Source organism: Branchiostoma lanceolatum, chromosome 3, assembly GCF_035083965.1.
Source record: "Branchiostoma lanceolatum isolate klBraLanc5 chromosome 3, klBraLanc5.hap2, whole genome shotgun sequence".
In the NCBI taxonomy this organism is placed as follows: Eukaryota; Metazoa; Chordata; class Leptocardii; order Amphioxiformes; family Branchiostomatidae; genus Branchiostoma; species Branchiostoma lanceolatum.
The window spans coordinates 17,647,190-17,668,626 of record NC_089724.1 but is presented as its reverse complement, the minus strand read 5'-3'; the positions used below and the strand labels follow the sequence as shown (position 1 = coordinate 17,668,626).

Here is a 21,437-nt window from a genome sequence, read left to right as displayed (position 1 = left end):
GTGCCCGAGGGCTAATTGAAAGTAACTAGGTAATAATCAAGAGTGAGAATATTGGTTTATGTATTAGTGTCATTGATTTAGGATGGCATCTAGCAATGGGATGTGCCTCTACCAACTACTTATACAACTACTGGAATATGTGCACATATACATGTGTCTCCTGTTCGATGTATCTTGCTTTGAAAGTTGATTTTTGCTGTCATTCCACTCATTTTCCATATTGATAAGTTATTGAATGAATTGTTACAACATCCATGGACTTAACTTTGCTTACCTGTCTTCTTTATTAGAGGAACTTTTGACAACTTAGCTTGAACTCTGCAGGGTCAGGACAACAGTGCTCAGACTGTGTGTTCAAGAAATCTGAATAAGTTAGAGTCGACCCAGTGTCACTACCAGCTGCCTGGTTGTCCCACTTCCCACTGGTGGCTATTGTTGCCCCTGCCCTTTTCTTCACCCTCCTTTATTGTAAGGCAAACTGGGTTACATCTGTGAACCTCCCCTTTTGATGTCATTTAATAGACTTGTGTGGGGGGGTGGCAGTGATTTCACAGACAGGTGAAGGGACAGAGCAGTAAGGGTGGTAGGGGAGGAAGACTGAGCTTTTGCAAAGGATAGAGACTGGTGAAAATTGTTGTAGATTGGGGAACAGACCAGTAATCACTGTAGGGTAAGGGAGAAGGAGAAGTTTTGGGTTAAATGGGCATCGCTTTTTTATCATTTTGTCATGTCAAATATTGAATTATTTTTCTCAGCATCAAATTGTTTACTGGAAATAATTGAGCACCCACCTGCCTATCAAATGAACCATCCCATATGGCTAGTGAGTATGAATGTAATGCTGAGGGACTGAACTGAGAGTTGCAACCATGTCCATGCAGGCTTCCTCAGATCTGGTGAGCAGTACTGACTTTCCAACTGTATAATCTAGTTGATAATCCATGTGAGCTACATTTTGTATATATTGTAGGGTAAGATGTAAGTTCTGTCTATGCCATGTCATGTGATATTTTGGGTAAAAGCACTGACCAGTGTTGTGTCTAATATGGCAGAGTACATGTATGTAGGTCACAGATGTGCTGCTGTCCTGACATGTTTGCTACTGTATATTGTTACATCTGGATATCAGTTTGTTTTGGTGCCATCTGCCATCCTTTACTGACATCAAAACAACACTTACCACAATAGTCTGAAGTATGGAGCTTATAATTAGAGGTCCCAACAGAGACTGTCCTGCTAAACAATAACACAATAAGTCTGCCCTCCTGCCTTTGTCGCTTTTGTGTTTGCTAGACTTAGACGTAGCTCTGAGTTTGGTTCAAAGACACTAAACATTGTATGGAAGTACATTAGTTTTTTCTACTTTTACTGTTGAGCATAGTCAGACTAAATTTAGACTACCAATGATAATAATAAAAATAAGATTTAAGTTTGATATTAAGTGTTCAGTTAGATGAGTTGAAGTCTCCCATTTTGATCAATGACCAATTTTGCTTTGTGTTAAATTAAGCTCTGTTTCGTTATTATTACCTATATCTCAGAGTTGGAGGTGAATTGTTTGTCAGTGGGGATGGTTTGGGGGGGTGCAGGTGCCTTTCAACAGTGTCAGCATTGAATACACTAGTGTGGGCTAGTATTCAATTAGAGTTTTCATTCTACTCCTGGGGTATTCAATTTTTATTCCTCTGTCAGGATTAGCCCTCTTCTACTGTCCTTTAATTGCATAGAAAATTGTTTGTGGCCATCTTTATAATATGATAGGTCAGCCAGAAAATGTTGTGTACAGAAAGAAATGTCAGGCACTTGTGCAGGACAGTGAAGCAAGCCTTGCAGGCTTCCCTGGTTTGCACACAGGTATTAATGATGTCTACACACAATCAGAAAACATCATTAAATCTGCCTGTAGAGATAATAACCAATAAACACATGATTGGTAATAACACATGCTAATTAGTGGGAACAAAGGCCCCCCATCAGCCTATGTTGTTGACATGATGTCCATTAGGCCCTGCCTGGAACCTGTTACTGGGCCTTGGGCCACTACAAATGAATCTTATGGTTCTTTGCTTTTTTAAACGATTTTTGAAATAGAATAAAAAAAGAGTGATCTCAATGTTATGCTCTACAGACTCTACTTAGAGATTGAATTATCAGACCAGAAAAGGTGAAACTTTAATGCAGTTTAATTATGCTGTCTTGGAGCCTAGGGTCTTATCAATTTAAACATTCTAACTCCAAGAACCAGGTAGTTGTGTTGATATGGCCCACTAATGGCCCACAATAAAGCCATTCTCCTCCATATCGGTCCATCTAAATGGCCCTGATTATGATGGAGGTGCGATATGGCGGGCCCAGGGGCACTATCAGATGTTATTGCATTAATAACATGGTAACCACCAGAGACCAACCCCAGCAGATCTCACGCTGCTAGGAGGAACATCTATCCCACATCTATCTCGCGTAGCGTGCAGCCAGGGCTGGCAGGGAAATCAGCAGATGGATAAGCGAGTCGCTTGTTGAACAATGTTTCTGTCACAGGTGCCATAGGTGCAGGTAATGTTGAGGACAGGTGGGATAGGCTTTGTCCATTTCAACTGGTATTCTTTTATTTCTATCTTTAGGTTCAGAATTTATTTCCCACTCTTACCAAGACTATAGATCTTGATTTGCTTTGCGTTTATCTGTAGTTTTGTCAGATTACAGTCATACATTTATATATATGTATGTTGTATTGTGACACTTGCAACATTTTTTATTTGGGTTAAGATTTTGTGACAGCTATTTTGAGTGATGACTGTATTATCATAGAATTCTTTGACTGATCCTTCTAGAAATTGGACTTGCAAAGATATATCTTGAATCAATCACATACAGTTTATGTATTTGTTTTTCCACAAAGGTTTTAACATTTATTGATGAGCCTAGCACTTGGTGTTATCTGAATAGCAGATGATCTGATATCTCAGCACCAAATTTAGGTTGGTATTTGCTAACAGGCAGGGCAACTGGAAAGCACTTCTCTCATGTCATGAATATGGATCTCAGGCGGAGTAGAGCCCGGCTTATGTTGGAGTGGACAGTTAATAAGAAATAAGCTCATTTAGTGTAGCCTGCAGACCAGGGTATACTGGAGTAAAGGGCTAGTAAATAAGGCCTTCAGCGCAGCCTGGAGCCCAGATTGTACTAAAGTGGGAGTGTAGACGGAAAGTGCAGTCTGTAGCATGGATTAATATTGAAGTGCTGATGTAGAAAGAAAGTGCCTAAAGTGTGATCACACCAGTCTAGCTTACGTAAAAGGTCAGGAAATGTTATTGTGACATGGCCTGGGGCCCAGCTTATTGTGGTTATACCTTAGAACTACACAGGCAGCTCCTTCAGCAAATCAGGTATGAAGTGTGACCTGTGATGGGTAGTCTGGGTTCTGTGAGTCCTGTTGTAATAAGGCAGGATTATAGGAGCGCAGATTTTGTGTTAATGTACATGTCTGTACCTGTATATACATTCTTATTACATGCCACACTCATCAGCCTCATATATGTATTCCTCTTTACACTCTACGTTTATTTCAGCCATGTTTAGGAGCACATTGTAGCAGAACAAATGAAGACTAAGTGGCTGTTTCCTGATTTGTTAGACAGGTGATGTGAAGACAGGATTAGTCATCAGAAGATTATGTACGGAAGTGTTCGCTATTGTTTACTTTTGTTTGCACTTAAGTGTTCTGCCTGTAGAGATAGGTAGGGCCCTTATAACTGACAGGTGTGCCTGATTCCTGTAAAGAATAGATGATTCCAACCCATTAAACAGGAGTTGTCTCAGCTGATGGTGACAAGTGTTTGAGTGGTATTTGTATTTGTATGATCGTGTGTTTGTTCCAAAGTGGGGAATCAATAGTTGGATGAAGGGAGTCATGTAAGGAAAGAAATAGACCTAAATCTCCTTGCAGAAATGAAAGGAACATGTATGCTGCTTTCCCAAAATGCGTATTGTTTAATGCAGAAGGTTACAGAATGACACTTCCATGATATATACAATCAACGCTGTAGTTGTAGGAGAACTTTTCCTTCTGAAAGAAACTTATCTCATCTAAACCATTCTGTGTAAAGCAGAAATGACAATAGCAAGATCACATTCTGGTTTGGTTAACTTTGGTTAGTAGTAGGTAAGCTCTTGTTAGGAACTTAATTGAGGTTACCACTGTACCAGTTCATTTTGTAGGACAACTATTGTCAACCGTAAGTTATCTCTGGTTAGCATTAGGTTATCTCTGGTTTGAAGTAAGTCAGTTGTGCTATACTTAATAGGCTAACTCTTGCTATCAGTGGATTTAACTCTTGACCATCATTAACCATTTGCATTCAGGTCAGTTTTCTCCAGACTGAATCAGGGGTGAAGAAGAGGAGGACCTCCCATCATGAGCTCATTACTGCTGCTAATCAGGCCTGTCAGAGGCTGGGTCCTCAGGGAATCATGGGAATGGGCTGTGCTTTCATTTTTAATGCCCCCTTATAGCTCCAGATAAATCTGACCCCAAATGTAGGCCTTTGTTTTCGTTCGGAAATGTTGTTCTTCTGAGGATTGAATGTATTTTTTTCCTGCTGAAGCATTTAGTAACTGGAATGGCTGGTCTACATGTTATGTGATAAGATTTTTCCTCATTTGGATAAAACCTTATTTTGATGATGGAGATAAGAAATTATAAACAAAACTTCAAGACAAAATCCCCACTTTTCTTCCTTCCTTTTCTTTTCTTGACCAAAGAACGCCATTGTCCGAAATGTAAGTCTCCCCAGGAAGGTAGGCCTGCTGCTGCCAGGTTGGCTCATGGCGTACTGGGAGGGTCAGTAAGGTCATGCCAGGGCTGCATGAATTTTGTTGGTTCTTCCCTTAGGTACAAACAAAAAATTTTTATATTGTAAACAACCTGATAAAATGTGACATGAAAAAATTTATGCATGCATACTGCCTTTCAGTTGTGTTAGGATTACCAAAATAAGGCTATGTTATGGTAGTAGTAATCTGTCTTGAGTCGCAGTTTCAAAATGTCTTAAAACCAAGACATTTCATATGTCTGGCCTTCATGTCCTAGAAACTCTCCCACAGCATCCTCCTGTTCCGAAGCCACAAGATGAAGCCCTTAAGATGAAGTCCTTTACAAGATCCTTGATTGGTGATCAGACACCTTGGATTAATGACCTCCTTAAGTCCTCATTCAGCATTAAGGTTTGTTTGATCACTTGGATTAGGTTCCTAATCACCTCCTTTCTCTGGCTCGAAAATCGGTACTTTTGTTATTTACTCAGGCGTCCAAAACGGGGCAGTCTGAGGAAGTCCGTCGTTCTTTGTGTGTTAGTCAGCATGTGGCTGATTCACATTCCTGTGCCTGCCCTGGGCCTCTCAGTATTTGGCACAGGATAGCTCCAGTCCCTGCAGAAGGGAGTTCCTCTCTGCTCTGTCACTAGCGGCTTTACTGGGATAACACTAGGATGGAGTTGTCTACAGTACAAGGTAACCTGTGGCAGGACATTTTATCTTCCATTGTTCGGGATGATTTGTGTGATGATTCTTTGTCTAGTGGCCCCTGTGATTGTCGGTCAGGGTAAAAATAGTGGCACCACAATGCTGTACTGTGGATGTCAGTCCACACAAGGGTCAATATGTTGTTAGGACTGGTCATATGTGTCATTTCTTTCGACTTTGACTCACTTTTCCTTGAATTCTTACCCTGTTTGTCAACGTTGTGAGAATATTGTGTAGACAGAAAGATATGGTGGGCATGTGAAAGTACATTGCCAGAGTTGGATAATGATGGGAAGTTCTGAAAGTTTGGCTTGTGGCCAGGGTAGGCTTGTAAAGAGACTAAAACTAGCCAGAAGTTCAATGACATGTAACGTTCCCACTGGAAGCTTCCCATCTTTCCTTTTCGCAATGGTGGAAATGGTCCCAGGCTAGACGGACATGTACATGTAAGTACGGATCACAACTTCAAGTGTTCTCCAGGCCTGTTGAGGACAGGGTTCGTTTTTCTCCTGTCACGACACCATGTTTACCCAGTGCTCGTCTTAAGCGCCTGTTGCCATGGTTTTGTGGGCAGGATTTGCACGATCTTGTTTGCAAACATAGAACAGGAAGACGTAGCACCTTGGTAAGGAAAGAGGAAGTACTTCATGTACATGAAAACTTAGGTGAGCCTCAGATCATGGAAGCCCCCCTCCCCAACTTGGTCTATTTTTACAGTCACACCCAAATGCTCTGCCAAGGTTATGACCTCTCTGTCTGCTGAGAAAATGTGTCGAAACTGATGAGAAAGAGAGTGGAAACAACTGGAACTCACATTTTTGTGCCATTACATGTTACTGATGGGGACAGGCCAGTATTAAGATAAGACTTACAGCATGTGTGGGAATTGTACTGTAATTCTCACCAATGTTGGTCATGGGTTGGCAGGAAAGACAGAAGCAGAAAAAACGGGGTTGGAAGAAGACACATAAGTTGTTAAAATGTTAAGGATTCTCGTTGATATGCCAATGAAGTTGAAAAGAAATTCGCAATGAGAAATGTTTCCCTAGCCAAAGATCTCCTGTGATATGTACTTTCTGGCCTTTTTGTAGAATTTTATGGGAAACAAGGCCTCACACAGGTTATACGTCTATCATATACCCAGTAACCCAGTAGTCACTAGAAAAGTCCCTTGTATTACCCAACCTTGTTCCAAATGTTGATATCGCAGTGGTCGCTATCCTGATAATCAGGATAAAGGTCAGGGGTCACCAATTTGATAACCAGGCTGCAGTAGAGTGAAAGTTGATTTCAGCATCAAGATGATCCTAGTGTGGTTTGTGAATAAGACAGGTTTAACCCATCCTAATGACATACAAAGCCTGGGTTGATGTGGCTAGAGACTTCCCTGATCATGTGGTCAGTGGATGCAACTCCCAGTACAGCTGTCAAAATGTTTGTTTCTCAGGGCATTATTTGTTTTCAGTAGAGTTGCTGCTGAAACTCAGATAAGTCAATGATAACAATAATGCTAATGATTTCTTGATATTCATCTTGCTGGTACACATGCACACAGTGACTTGCAGTGGCCACACACGATATACATGTATTCTGAATTGCGATTCAAAGCATGATATGAACAAACTTTGTTCAAATGACCTATCCTGCATGATCATCATCATGATCACCCCTTGTTGAAGCTGTCATAGCTTTCCCTTCTCTAGAACTTAGAAGTTAGATGAGGTGTAAGAGAGTGTAAGAGAGTTCACATGAAATAACTTAATAAGTCCAGTTCTTGGCAGTGAGCGAAGGTTTGTTCTGCTGAGCATTCAGTGTCATGTCCAGCTGCTGTAAATACTCCAGATGCCCAAATCTTGTAATTAGGGCAAGTTTGGGGCTAAACTTTGCAAATTAGCAGCTGAAGTTTGAGAATGGGCCAAGGTGATTGCAGGGGTCAGCCAAGTGTTTGTGTAAGTACACTTGAGCACTGGGTAATTTTCAGGGTAGGCTGAACAAAGGACTCAAATCTGCCAGAAACCCTGATGGCAAATTGGGGCCTTTGGTGGCAGGACTAAGGTGGTTATTTGGTTTAGGCAAATAAATATACCAAATGTGACTGTTGGATCATTGTTGATGTATTCATAATAGCAAGGAAATATGCATGCAGATGGTTTTGAGGCGAGGCTTTTGAAGGGTTTTCGAGTGATGAAAGTGTGTCTGAAAACCATGAGTCATGACCAATTGCAGTGCTAAACTTGTTAGCAAGACTGGACTTGTTCTCTTGTCGTTCCCCATGGGTCTTTTCCTTCAAACATAATGAAATTGCGAATAAATACCAACAAACGCAGTGCTGCTGCCCCTGTAAGCAAGACTGGGCATGTTTCCCCAAGAATGTGATTTCCACAGCGGACTGAAAAGGCCCCAGTGTTCGGAGGCAGTGCACGTGACAGTGATCATCTCCACATCTGTTTCTAGTCCACATGTTATGTAGACTAATATTCCACTGCTGAGGGTGAATCCCTACATGCCAGCCAGACTTGTTGCCTTATGTCATGAATACAGTAGTTCCTATTCATAGTGACTGTGTGCTGGTGGCTCCTGGGCCTGCTGGTAATGAGGACTGACAGGGCCTAGGGCTGGGCGTGAGGCTCTGGTATTTAGTCAGCAGTGTCCACCTGGTTTTTAGTCACATTGGAGGGCTGGAGTACACAGTGTGCAGTCATGATTTGAACCTTAGTTCATGGCAGAAGCCAGGGTTCTATACTGGTTTTATGTTGGTTGTATACTTTGTACAACATGGCTTTTTGGAACAAGACTGGCCTGAGTATTGATGTTCTACAGTTATATGTATTGGGAGTCCATGCATTAGGCTTCCACTTGTGTTACACTTATATCCCTACTGTAGTTTTGAAGTACAGTACTAATGTATTGCAAGTCTGTCTCACTCACAAAATTATTTCCCAGGATAGAGGGGCGGGTCCTGGAGACAGCCCTGTTGTATTCTAGATGTTAATGCTGACATGTTAAATGCTGACATGTTGTTCCTCCTGTTGTTTCTGTAGAGCTGATTTGGGCGGGAGCCGGCGCACACCATGGCCCAACCAGCTTACTCCTTGGTCATGTCCGACACAGCCCTGCTGGAAACTTCCTTTCTTAACCACACCGATGCCTTACCGCTCGTGCCGCAACGCAGCAACATTTCGCCGTGCTCCACCATCATGGGTAGTGTCGGCAGTCTGCTAGGAAAGGAGGACAAAAATAGTAACCTGCCCGTGCAGAAGGTGGGGTATAACCGCGAAGGACTATACGATAACTGTTACGATAAACACATCTACGAGGACGTGGAGATGAAACCGGCGCACAAGACGGGTACGATGGAAGGGAAGGCGCCACCACCCAAGATCATGCCCTTCAGTGGGAAATTAGACAAGGTAGGTTTTATACATATTCATAGAAATGATAAGGTTGCAAGTGTGTCATAGAGGGATATAAACTACATATACCATATTTGCTAGCAAATGCACAATTTTTTTCTCCCCATCTTTTTCAAAACCTGACCAGTACATCTACATGTAGCTGCAGTTCCTCCTAGGGATGCCACCTAGCAGATAAGGTAGTACTGCAAACTGCTGTAAGGATGCTAAGAATTTTCTTATAATCAGTACTAGTGGTAGTCATCGTTCTTGTTTTGTTCAGCACCTACCTACTCTGATATTTTGAAAGAGACACATGTTTGTTTTTTTGTTTGTTGAAATAATTGCTGATTTTCCAAATACAGCTGTAGTGTAAATTTAATTTCCCATATACAGAAGTTGTTCTTTTTTCTCTGATCATTGTCTGTGTAGAAAAAGCAGAAGAAAACTGATATCAGAAAAAAAACATTTTGTTCCTCCAGTTTAGCCCTGGTTGAATATCATGTGTTTAGAAAGGTTCGTTAAACATACACATGCAGTCCAAAAAATCTCATAGCAAAAGACATGGCACGAAAAAGGCAGTGTTGTACCATAAGTTGCAAACATCTGAGTTGGCCCTTCCTAAGAAGGATTAGTTAAGCAGCAGGGAGGGGTTAGGCTGGGGAGGAGGATCAGCAGTGACCTGTAAAGATGGGAAAATTGCCTATTGACCATGGGTGATTGAGGTGTGCTGCACTCATCCAGAAATGTCAGAGGTCAGGTATTACCACTGGTACCTGTCAAGCACAGGATTAGGATGTACATGTACATGTCTGTTTGATGTATTGATAAGGGACAACCCAGATAGACCCCTAAGCCTGGGGCAGTGTGTGAAGATGGGGAAGGATTTCAGAGGAAGGATAATAATTTGCAAAAAAAGGAACAAGCAATAAAAGCTTCAAAATTTCAGATACAAAGAAAAGTGTGGTGCAGTGATTCAGTTTCTCCCTTCTTCAATCAATCATTTTTTTCAATGAGACTCTTGTGAAACTAAACCTCCCTCAGACCAATCTGCCTTCTGTTAGCTGACATGATGAATATTTTCAGCACCAGATTTTCTGCAGAACAAAGAATTCATTATAGAGAAACTAAGTTCCATTTGTTGTAATGACTTTACATCAGAATTCAATCATGGTCCAGTTCTGATGGACTACAGCCTGAAGCCTCCATCTGCCCTTATATAGACATGGAAACTTACACCTTTGAGGTTACTGCAGGTTAGACAGCCACAACGCAACTGTACTTTATTGACTTGTTTTTCCCATTTTGGTCAGTGAAGTTGTCAAATTATAGATTTCTTTAATAAATTCAGAGATTGCCCAGATTTTATGATCATCACCTAAAATATTATGATGCTGTGTGACCAGGAATACCTTCTGGTGATATCTCATTCTCGGGCTAAATCCTATATGATTGCTTTCCATCCAGCTCTTCATGATGATGCATCTATGTCACTCTCTCCTCATAAAGTGCAGTCTATCGGATACCTGGACTTTATGTAGCGGTTAGAGCAGTTCAGTTTATGCGCCTGTAAATATGCCATATTTTATGGCCGCATCGTGAGCCTGCATCTATATTGGGTCATCTTGGAAGGAATGTGTAAACACACTTCAGGTTTGACCAAGGAACAGAAATGTTAGGATTCTGTAGTTTGGGTCGAACTGTGATAGCAGGACTTACCATTCAGTTCATCTAGATTGTGTTGACGTGCATCAAAATTCAACAACATTGTGAAACTAGAAAGCTGTGCAACTCAACATGATGAAAACTTGGGGTATAGAAGTATGCAAATTCAAGAACCATCAACAGGTACTGTATTTGGTTAAAGTTTGAATACGGTACATGATAATGCTTACAGCTCATTGTTGATTAGTTGTTTGCCTGAAAAACAATAGCTGTTATTTGGCTTGCCTGCATGACCTGAGCTTATAATCACATTTCTTCTGCATTTGACACCTTGAATTAGGTACCAGACTTCATTTCTCCAAGGAGGTTAAACCTCCTTGATTTCTCAAATCGTCACACAAGTATTCAACTCCGTCTTCCTTTTTTTGAATAATATAAAATGGAGTCACTTTGATATAACTACATGTATGTGTCTCAACCTACACCTAACAATCAGTAGATAGATGATCAGGTAAGAATTATCACCTGATGATGAATTGTGGATGAACAATCAGCATCACTTCGTGATGAAGTAGTTCATCCCCCTCGCTGAGCCAAACCATTCTTCATGTGAGATTTCTCATAATTTTTCCCTCCCACTGATATCCTCCCAGCCAGCTGAGCCAGTGGTAACACCTGTCCCTAGACTCCCTACAGAAGGGCTCCAACAGATGATAAATGTCCCTGTATAAAGTCATCCCCATAATAACTGCTCATGTACCCCAAATTGTTGTTAGCTTTCTATTCAACTGTTTTATACTCCGTCTGTCAGTACTGAATCAGAAGGTTAGGCCAAACTTCTCTTCATGTTTCTTCTGCCTTTTCTTCACTCTTGTAACTTGAGCTACTGCAGCAGGTATTGTTGTAACTTGAGCAGGTGTACCTGGTAGTATAACCCACTTTTCAAGCCACCTCTTCTTCTGGCCATTTATCACTGAAATCATCAGCCAGGATAGGAGATTAGACATCATCGCATCCATTTTGTATCACATCAATCATCATGACCCATAACACGCCCAGTTTACAAGACTCAGAAATAAAGTTTTCTTTTAATGTCCCTGTACCAATCATTCCCCCAACTTTGACAACCCACTGTAAATCCATTGTAATATAGCTATAATCCTTTTTAGCAGTTGACCAATGGTAAGGCTTTCTCTTCACTTTTTCAAAAGTAGGAGCATCTATATAAGTCTTATAAGCTGTTTTCCAGCCCCGTCACATTTTATTGCCAAACCACAATGTTCCAGACCTTAACAGAGATTTTGTGGCCTAATGATATTATCATGACTTGAACGCATAAGCAAATCCAACTCAACCCATGATAGATTTTCAATCACACACTGGATTTTATTTCTAAGGCTCGGAGGCAGCTTATGTAGTTTTTATTAAGGGCCAGCCAAGATCAATACTTGCAGGCATTTCGTTGAGCTGTACTAAAGCACTCAGCACAAGGGAAATTTGAGGATAGTGAAGTTGCCAGAGGTGAAATACAATTTGCAAGTTACCATGGTGATATTCAGTAATGTTTTTGAGGTTACCTGAGGTAAAACGAGGGACAGAAGTTACCATGGTAATTACAGAACAGCACAGTTATGTTTTCTGTGCATACCTTACCTGCAACCCGGGAAAGAGGTTACCACGGTGATTACAGAGTAGTGCAGTCATGTTTTCTCCAGATGCCTGAGGTAAAACCTGGGAAAGAAGAATCCGTGGTAATTAAGTTATTGAGCCACCCTGCTAGCATTGGGACCACAGGAACAATGCCTCATCATCAAGATTTAATTAACATCCCTGCAGCTTTTCTTCCCATGGGCAACACAGAGTCATTTTTCACACGTTGTTGAAAAAAACCCTGAAGCAGAAGTTACACTGTGAAACATAGGCCCAATTTATACAGAGTTTTTTCAGATATCTAAAAATCCGCCGACATCTGAGCCTTAGATATCTGGACGCATTTATACACACCGACAGGAAGTACCGCAGGACTCACGCAGCACGCTGATTGCACTCGACCCTATTTAACCTTTTGCGCGCGTTTCAAAATGGCGGGAGAACCGCCTGTGTTTTTCGTAATGATGAATATGGTATTCTTTCTTTATCTGACTCGCGTATGGCTTAACATGAGGCAGCAAGCAAGGGTTGAGCGTGAGAGGCGTTTGAGGTACCGGGGAAGACGACAGCGACCGGTCAGAATCAACGCTGCGTTCCTACTCGCTGCCCTTGTCGTGGCGGAGGGGGGAGGGCCGATCCACCGAACGATCTGGCATCACGAAAGAAGTCCGTCGTCCGTTTGGGAACAAATGGTCCTTGATGCTAAGAAGTTTTCCCGCTTTATCGCCCGCCAAATATGCAAACTAGCGTGAACCCCGACCTCCAGATGTCTACTACGCGACACATTCTGTTTAGACGTCCGGCTGGAGTGGTCGGGGACTCCCGCTGAGTTGTCGGGCGAATGCTTCAGAGTGGTCGGCTGAAATTTTCCCGACATCTAAAAAAAACCTCATTAAGACCATAAAATTCCTCTTTAGACACAGAAAAAAGCTGTCGCCCGGCAGATATCTGCAGTCCAGATATCTAGACAAGCTGTGTGTAAATTGGCCCATAGTCCTAAAGAGAGTGAAATATCTTTAATCATTTGTTTTGAACCATTCCTCTGTTTATGGATTATGTCCTAATTAGTAACAGATATACGATAATGACAGAAACATAAGTTACATAACCTCACTGTTATATAACAGACATATATGTAACTTTATATTAGATCATTCTGGCACAAAGCAATATAGACCCTCCTATAGCCTTCCTCAGCATGACTGGCCAATCAACGAAGATAAGTGACACTAGGTTTGTAACAGTAACTTTGTCTTGGTCCTCTTCTTGACTGTTTATTTCAAGAAACGTTCTACTAGGTAAATAGATTAGTGTTTCTTGAACCTGCTCCATGTACTAATGCCTCTCACTGTGATAATGGTTCTGTTAGTAGTAGATCTACTTCCTACCATAAGTGGCAGGATTGCTCCAGAAGGCACTGCCTTTGGGAAGGTAGAGAGATTATGAGTTATGATATTTGTACCCAGGAGTGTCCCAGGACAGGTGTGAAAAATGATTGTTGGATAGTGAAGCGGAACTGGAAGTATTAAATACCATCCTCAGTGGGAGAAGTGCTCAGTGCCTGGAGTAGTTAGTTCTGACTAATGACTTGTGTAATCTCCAGTGAGAAGGGTGGCATGAGACATACATGTGAAGTACACTGGTGGGATTCTTGATGACAGGATGTGATGATACCCTACCTTCAGTACTGAGTGGTGCTGCAAATGTTGTCTGTTGGCAGCTGACATCATCTCCTGGAAAGAGAAGTGATGAGTGGAAAGGAAACAGGAAGTACCTTGTTGATTCTTTAGATAGGAGATGTCAAATGGCTTAACGTCTTGGTCTTGAAGAACATACGGTATACTTCAGATTATATCTTAGAAACAGTAAGCCTTTAAGGATGACAGGGTTGATATATCTTTTCCAGTCAGATTAAAACAGATGGTTTTCTTCACATCCTCTCTGTAGATTATAGAGTTAAGGTATGCACAGGAAATAGGACTGTAGTGTACTGTATATCCTGGGAACAAAGAGTACTATCACCTGTTTGTCCCTTCTGAGAGAAGGTCATGTGACTTCACTAAGAGTCTGGATTGGTTCACGAGTTAGGAAGAGATTTGGCATTACAGTTGGTTCATTTGCTGAGAAAAAACATTTTTAGCAGCTCATCTCACAGCTAGCAACATATAACTACATAGAAAGGGTTTAACTTAAGTTCTAAACATCAGTGTTGCTCACTGTGGTATAGTGTAGGAGAGGAGAGTAAAGTGATGAGAGTCTGAATTGTGAAGTGATGGAGAGTTCACACCTCACACACCTGTGGGAGATCAGCTCAGTTTCTCTACTTCCAAAAGATGCTATTGCATGTACTTCCTTCAAACAACTCAGGAACATGGGTATAAATCACATCTAGGTCATGAGGAGTTTGGAGGTAGATTTATTGCTCTATTTGGTCCCCCTGCTGTAGAAATTGCTTTAGCAACACTTAAAACTGCAAAAGAAAGATATCTTTAACGATTTTTAACACAGAGGTTAAGATAATGACCTTGAAGTTCACATGGAATCTCCAGATGTGCCTGTAGCTGTAGGCTGAGAGAGGTCCTTAATGTGACCTTGTGATATATGACTGGATGAATCAATGACTTTTCTCTTGAACAATCCCTTATCATGATTAAGGCAATTAAAGTTCATTTACTTTGATGTTTATTGTTGCTAATTAGGTTTTAGTTAAATTTTCATGTCTGAAGAAAAATGTGCTATAGTGATAGATGTTAGCGATAGGTCTAACTCTAAGGCGAGCAGTGCATTTACTGATGTAGCTGATGGATGGTAGCCTGCATGGATGGGCAAAGTTTTATCATTAAGCGTTAATCCTTTCATCCCTCCACGACCCTTCCATGATTAGAGAAATGTCAGCGTTCCCCCATCCCGAGTCTGCGGTATTCCTGGCGTGCGGTGCTCGGCACAGATCTGTTACTGAGTCATTACACAACATAGACAGGTGGCCTAGGTCACAACACTGCTGGACATGGAGCCGGTCCCAAGCACTGACTGGGCACTGATCAAACCTTGTGTTTACCAATTGAAGGGCCTTTCTTTTAGATATCAGTATGTGTGTACGAAGGGAAATATATCAACAAAAGGTCAGAATATAATTTTTTGAAGTATGGAAAATCTTAAACTTTGACAAAAATTGATGTACATTGTAAAATCATGTAATGTTGTGAATGTCACAAGACTCCAAAATTCCTCCATTAACATCTGCCAGTTATACTATCCTGCACATTTTTAAGGTCCGATCTATTTTTTAGTATGTACAGACATAAAATTCATACCACTTTTATTATATATCCAATCATCCAAAATGGTCCCTTGACTTTACGATCAAGTTGTGTGCAATTCCCTAGTGTCAAAATAACTCAAATAAAGCAAACATGTTCATAGAACGCAAAATCATATTCCACAGCAGACCTGTGAAATTGTTATTGGAGATTTCTGAAAGCTGATTAGTGAAGACTAGCACTAGACTTATGGTGGTTCATTTACATGAGAATACATCATCATGGAGACTGGTTTGAATCCTCCCCAGGTGGTGCTAAAGTAAAGTAGAAATATTTCATCCACTTCAAAGCTGGGGTCATGCAGTTCATGAGGTATTTTCTGGTCATAAAATAGCAATACGTCGGGTAACTGAAAAACTGAAATGGGTTGGTTATTTCAATAGATAGTTTTATGTACAACTACTAGTAGTATAGATGAAGAACCAGTTTTAAAAAAGCTCAAGAAGTTTTACTTTTGGGGATGTACATAGTTGTGAAATGTCGACAGTGCAACTGTAAGGAGCTTGAGTATCATAATGATGTCTAGATCTTGCTTGTAGCCCAAGGTTTACACATTGAGAGAAGTGTAACATGAACAAGGATGGGATCTCCTCGGTTAGAGTAAGGAGAAAGCTTCTGGTTTAGAGCTGCTACTCTGAAATATTGGATCAGACTCCAGATGTGCAGTGTTACCTCATGGTAGTTCTCTGAGAGGGACACAGTAGTGTGGCCCACTGCCTGATGAATGGGATGAGATCCACCAGGTGCCTGGGGAACACCTGTCAGGAGAATAAGGTAGATTCTTCGTGACAGGCATTTTTCCATTTTGTGGAAGCTCCCTCGGTTTCCATGGGAATAACGACTTTCCCATTCTGAGTTATTGCTGTTTTATTAATTTAGGAAGAAGCCCGTAACCACTGCGTCTAATCTCCTGCCTGCATTTAAAGTGGGTAGTGAAATAACGTGTGGCAGCGCGGCCCTCGTAAATCATAAGTTTGTCATTAGTGAGTATCAGGAGGGTTTAAAGCAGGGCGGGAGCCGAGGGACCCGGCAGTGATGAATCAAACTTTCATTGGCGATGAAAGCTGGCAGTTCTGCAAATTATATTCATTGGTGGATTCGTTAAGAGGACAGCTTCTATTTGGCAGCTGTTTTCTGCAGTAGCAGTTAAACTTGACTTATTTTGTATGTAAATAAGTTAGGAAGGGGTTTCTAGCTTCCATTAGTTAAGCCGATTTCCATAATTGCTGCCTGGAATTGTGTCCAATTCCACCGCAAATCTAATTATCGGAGCCGCTCATGCAGATGGGCAGGTCCAATTTGCATTCATTTGTTTCAATCTAGGAGAGGGGTGGTGGAAGTGCAGCCAGTGGTCGATCCATTAGGCGCCCAGACTTGTTTTGCTGTGGTATCATCCCACTTTACTGCAGTGTGTTATACATAAACACTTCAGCAGCAGCTTTACACCATTGACATACCACAGATCCAATCACACTAATGGTTTTTTTGTTGCGTGCCGTTCCAGCATACAGAGAAGACCGTCATCAGGCCAACAGCGTTCAAGCCGGTCGTTCCTCGCAACAGACATTCCCTGCAGTACTTCCCCCCGCGACCCGGCAACCACCTGTCCGACAGCCGCAACTCGCTGCAGATCCCGCTGTTCTACAACCCGAAGGCGCAGGACAAGAGTGCAGGTCTGCAGCAGAACGGGTTCCATAGTGTGCAGAACCTCAGCCTGCCTGAGCGCCTGCCGGAAAACCTGCAGCAGCCGGGAAGCAGGAATTCCTTTTCCGGAGGATCGTGTAACGGGGGGACCGGGCCACATAATGGAGGGAATTACAGCAATACTGGCAGTCTGAACAACACCAGCAGTCACAGCAACACTGGCAGTCTCAACAACGGTAGGATTTACAGCAATGGAAATATCCACGGCTTGATTCCGAACGGATTACCGAACGGAAACCACCACGGTGGGAACCACTATGTGGATTCCCGGCACATGAGGGAAGGGTTGCCTCCCAGGCATAAGGCTCCCTCCATGGACAGACTGTCAAGTCCTGCCTCACGATCAAGTGTCACGCCCACCTCCAATAACAATCACACCCCAATCCTGTCGTATCACGCGTCCATGACAAACCTGTCAACAAGATCAAACCATACGCCGGTTCAGAGTCACACCCCAAGATCGAGTCTTACTCCACAGTCCAGCCACACGCCTGTCCCGAGCCACACCCCGCGGATGAACCACACCCCGTCGTCCACATACTCGGCGGGCTTGAACCATACCATGTCCAATGGTCACAAGGAGTCGTCCTCATCTGAACATTCGCAGTGGTCGACGATTTCGGAAGACTCCACCAAGGAACTAGAAGAGAAGGTGAAAGAGAAGGAAAGTGAGTTGGTTCAGTTGAGGAAAACCATGGAGGAAAACGAGATGATCATTTACAACGTGTATGAAGAGAAGCAACGGAAATGGGAGAAGGAAATCTCTGACACAAAAAGAGACTGCGAGAAGAAGATAAAAGCGGCACAGCAGCGCGCCAGCCGGACAGAGCAGGTACTGCAGCTGCAGATCTACCAACTCCAACAGGAGAAGAAGAAAATCAGCCATGAGATGTCGCAATTGCTGCAGGACAATGATAAGCTGGACAGACAGCTGGACTCTTTCCGCAGCCAGACGACAGAAACCACTCAGAAACTAGATGAAACAAAGTGGGAAATGTGCCAGAAGTCAGGAGAAATCTCTCTCCTTAAACAGCAACTTAAGGAAGCCAAGTCTGAACTTAGCTTAAAGACTAATGACGTAATCGCTTCACGAGGAACAATAAAAGATATTAAAACTGAGCTGTCAGAAAAGGACAGTCAAGTGACCGCCTTACAAGACAAAGTAGCTGAGAAAAACGCAGAGATCCTGCACTATCAGGACGAGGTTGCTAAGCAACAATGCAAGCTTGACAGCTTGTCGGACACACTAAGAAAACGAGAGGATGAACTGATGGACTTGAAAGACTCGTATCGACAGGTGAAGGACGACCTGTCCAACGTTCGAGCTGAGCTGGACAATAAAATCAAGGAGGAGCAGCTCATCAGCCAATGTGACGAGGTCAAGGAGCGGAGAAAGAACAAAGAACGAGATCTGATCGAAAGTTTAAAGGTGGAAGTTCAGAGACTCCGGAACGAGCTGAAAACGGTTCACCAGAGACACGACGCGCAGCTGATGGAGTTTGAGCGTGAGCGTGCGATCTGGCAGGAGGAGAAGGAGAAGGTGATCCACTACCAGAAGCAGCTGCAGCTGAACTATGTGCAGATGTTCCGCAAAACAAAGAACCTAGAGAAGGAGGTGCAGCAGCTGACTCTGGAGCTGGAGCGCCGAGATCTGGAGTCGGACAGTGTATAAGGGTGATGTTACAGGTGTAACATCACTAGCACCGCTGTGTAACATCAAGCTAGTGTGTAACATCAAGATCCATATGTAAAAATTAGGGCTATTGTGTAACAGCAGGGTAACCACTGCTGTGTACATGTAACATCAGGGTAAGCACCACTGTGTAACAATACAGTACTTGTACTTTGTAACAACAGAATCACTGTGTAACACCACTTAGTCCCTCATCCTGCACTATGTTCGGAATTTTCTCTATTGTTTTTGTTACTTTTTTAATCTATATCGCCAGTCATTTTTTTCCACTTTGCTCAAGAGGGAAGATTGATTTGTTTGTTTGGAAATTTTTATAACTTCATACCCTTGAAATTTTATTGACTTTATAGTGGTTTTAAAATGTTTTGATATCCTTGTCATTTTATGAAGTTTCAGTTCTCAGTTTTTGACTGACAGGATGAGGGACTAGACAACAGGTTCACTGTCATTCAAACACCAGCTGTCAATCATACACAGCTGCCCTGTCATTCAATATCTACATGCTGCTGGCCTGTCATTCAGCACAAGCTGTCAGTCATGTATGGCTGCCCTGTCACTCAACGGATGTCAGTAACACAGGGCTGCCCTGTCAATCTAAGTCACCTGTTGTACCAAGTTACACTGCTCAGAAACTGCAACCATGATTGTCTTGCCCTTTTGTTGATGTTTACATTTTCTCAAACAAAACATTTTGCCAAATCAGGGAACTTCTCATATTGCCGACTTAGATAGCTTTCTGTACAGCCAGGCCTTTCTGTAAATACTGCAGGATTTTAAGTTCTGACTCCTTTTCGAGAGTGAAGTTCAGTAATTGTTATGTCAGTGTTGCAATTTGAGAAGTAGAGCTAAGTTTGAGGTTGTAGGAATTACCAGTTTTTCTAACCAACAGCAAAAACAGCTTTATACTTCTGTAACAATATGTCGGAATCACACAAATCTTGTTCCTGAAAGTGCATAATTTTTCTATGGACTTTTTAATGCATAGTTCTTATTGTATGAAACTCCACGGGTTAAGCAAAAACGTTGTGCTCTGTGACCTCTGACCCCGGGCTATCAGTCAGGCCACAATGTACTGTGGATATGATTGCTCCCCATGAAAACCTCAATCTCTTCAACTGCTCCAGTGCACATAGTTTTGTAAAGATATGTTTGGCAACTGCTAAACTCATCCCTTGTTGAGAATTAGTGACATTTTTCTTCCCATTGCTAAATCTGTTGAGAACTTGAGATGTTTTGAGAATCACAGATCTCGTTGTGAGGAGTGTGCTCCTATTCTTACCATTTAGTATGGTTGTTGTGGATTCCCCACAGCATAGGAGCATACAAGAGAGATTGACAGGTACTAATGATGCTGGGATGATTTCCATCTAGAGGTCGCAGGGAACAAAACCTGGAGTACATTTAATCAGGCAGATATTGAGCCCACTCTAAAACACTTCTCCATTTTAGCTGAGGCAGGAGCAAGTCAGTTCTGGGAATGTCAGGCGATACACAGTGTTATGCAGTTAATGTAGAAGTTCAGGAGAAAACACAGAAGGGGTCAAATTATAGGAACATGTTGATGAAAAAGATGTTATGAAAGCTCCAATCCTGCAAGGTTACACAGAAATATTATTAATGAATATGTAGGTTTGAACTCAGTAATGATGGACGAGAATAGAAAGTACAGAATTTATGAAGTAACATAGAACTATTTTGCTTTTAAACTAAGTACGTATATAATTATATTCTGGCATATTTACAGTATATTAAGATTCCTTGCTATCCTGTGTGACTTCTCTTCAGACTATAGTTGTTTTTGTTATCTGCAGTTGTTTATTTGTTGCAGAATCTGTAGACAAACGTTGGTACCCTGCCACTGTACAGTGCAATATGGTAGTCAGTGGCATTGGTTCCTTTTTTTGACTGTGTGGCTCCAGTGTACATGTAGTATTGAACTTAGCACTTGTTTTTACATGTGTATATGCATTAACAACAAAATTTAACACCCTGAAAATAGTTCTCTGACATTGCTTCAGTTTGGTTCAGTTTGCTGTGTCAGCTTCTTTGAGGATTTGGTTTTGTTAAAACTAGTTCATATATTCTAATGGAGGATGCAGTAAAACAAAGTTTTACACAAGATGTTGGCTTCAAAGTTCAAGCAAGTTGGTGTGGAGTTGGTGACAGACAATTTCAGATCCATTGCTCCCTCTTGTGGTTATAATCAGTAGTGCAACATTTAAGATGCAATGGAGCCATGTGTACAATGTAGGACCCTGACTCAGAAGGACTGTACAAAGGTGGAATTCTTTATATTTATTGTACAAACACATGGTTGACATAAAAGCTGAGTTTTGCAGGGCAAGACATGATAAACTCACTGCAGTGCCGCCCTATGCAGACAGGGGGCATGACTTCTTTGTACAATATAGCAATAAAACCATTTGGAAGTTGTTATCTGTGTTGGTGTTAATTCGGTGTCCAGCCAAGTACATGTTGTAGATACATGTTGCT

General features: G+C 41.9%; 1 protein-coding gene across 6 annotated transcripts in view; it reads left to right on the top strand.

Annotated features, from left to right (window-relative positions):
* LOC136430730 (leucine zipper putative tumor suppressor 2 homolog) overlaps positions 1-21,378 on the top strand; it is a 54,521-nt gene extending 33,143 nt beyond the window's left edge. For 5 of the 6 annotated variants that reach the window (XM_066421579.1, XM_066421581.1, XM_066421585.1 and 2 more), the window contains 2 exons: positions 8,562-8,930; positions 17,052-21,378. In XM_066421579.1, the coding sequence (XP_066277676.1) occupies positions 8,592-8,930; positions 17,052-18,923 (2,211 nt within the window). In that variant the 5' untranslated portion in view covers positions 8,562-8,591 and the 3' untranslated portion in view covers positions 18,924-21,378. Of the gene's footprint in view, positions 1-5,387; positions 5,509-8,561; positions 8,931-17,051 lie in introns of those variants that run through there. The other variant, XM_066421583.1, reaches the window with a different exon arrangement.
* The last annotated feature ends 59 nt before the right edge of the window (positions 21,379-21,437 follow it).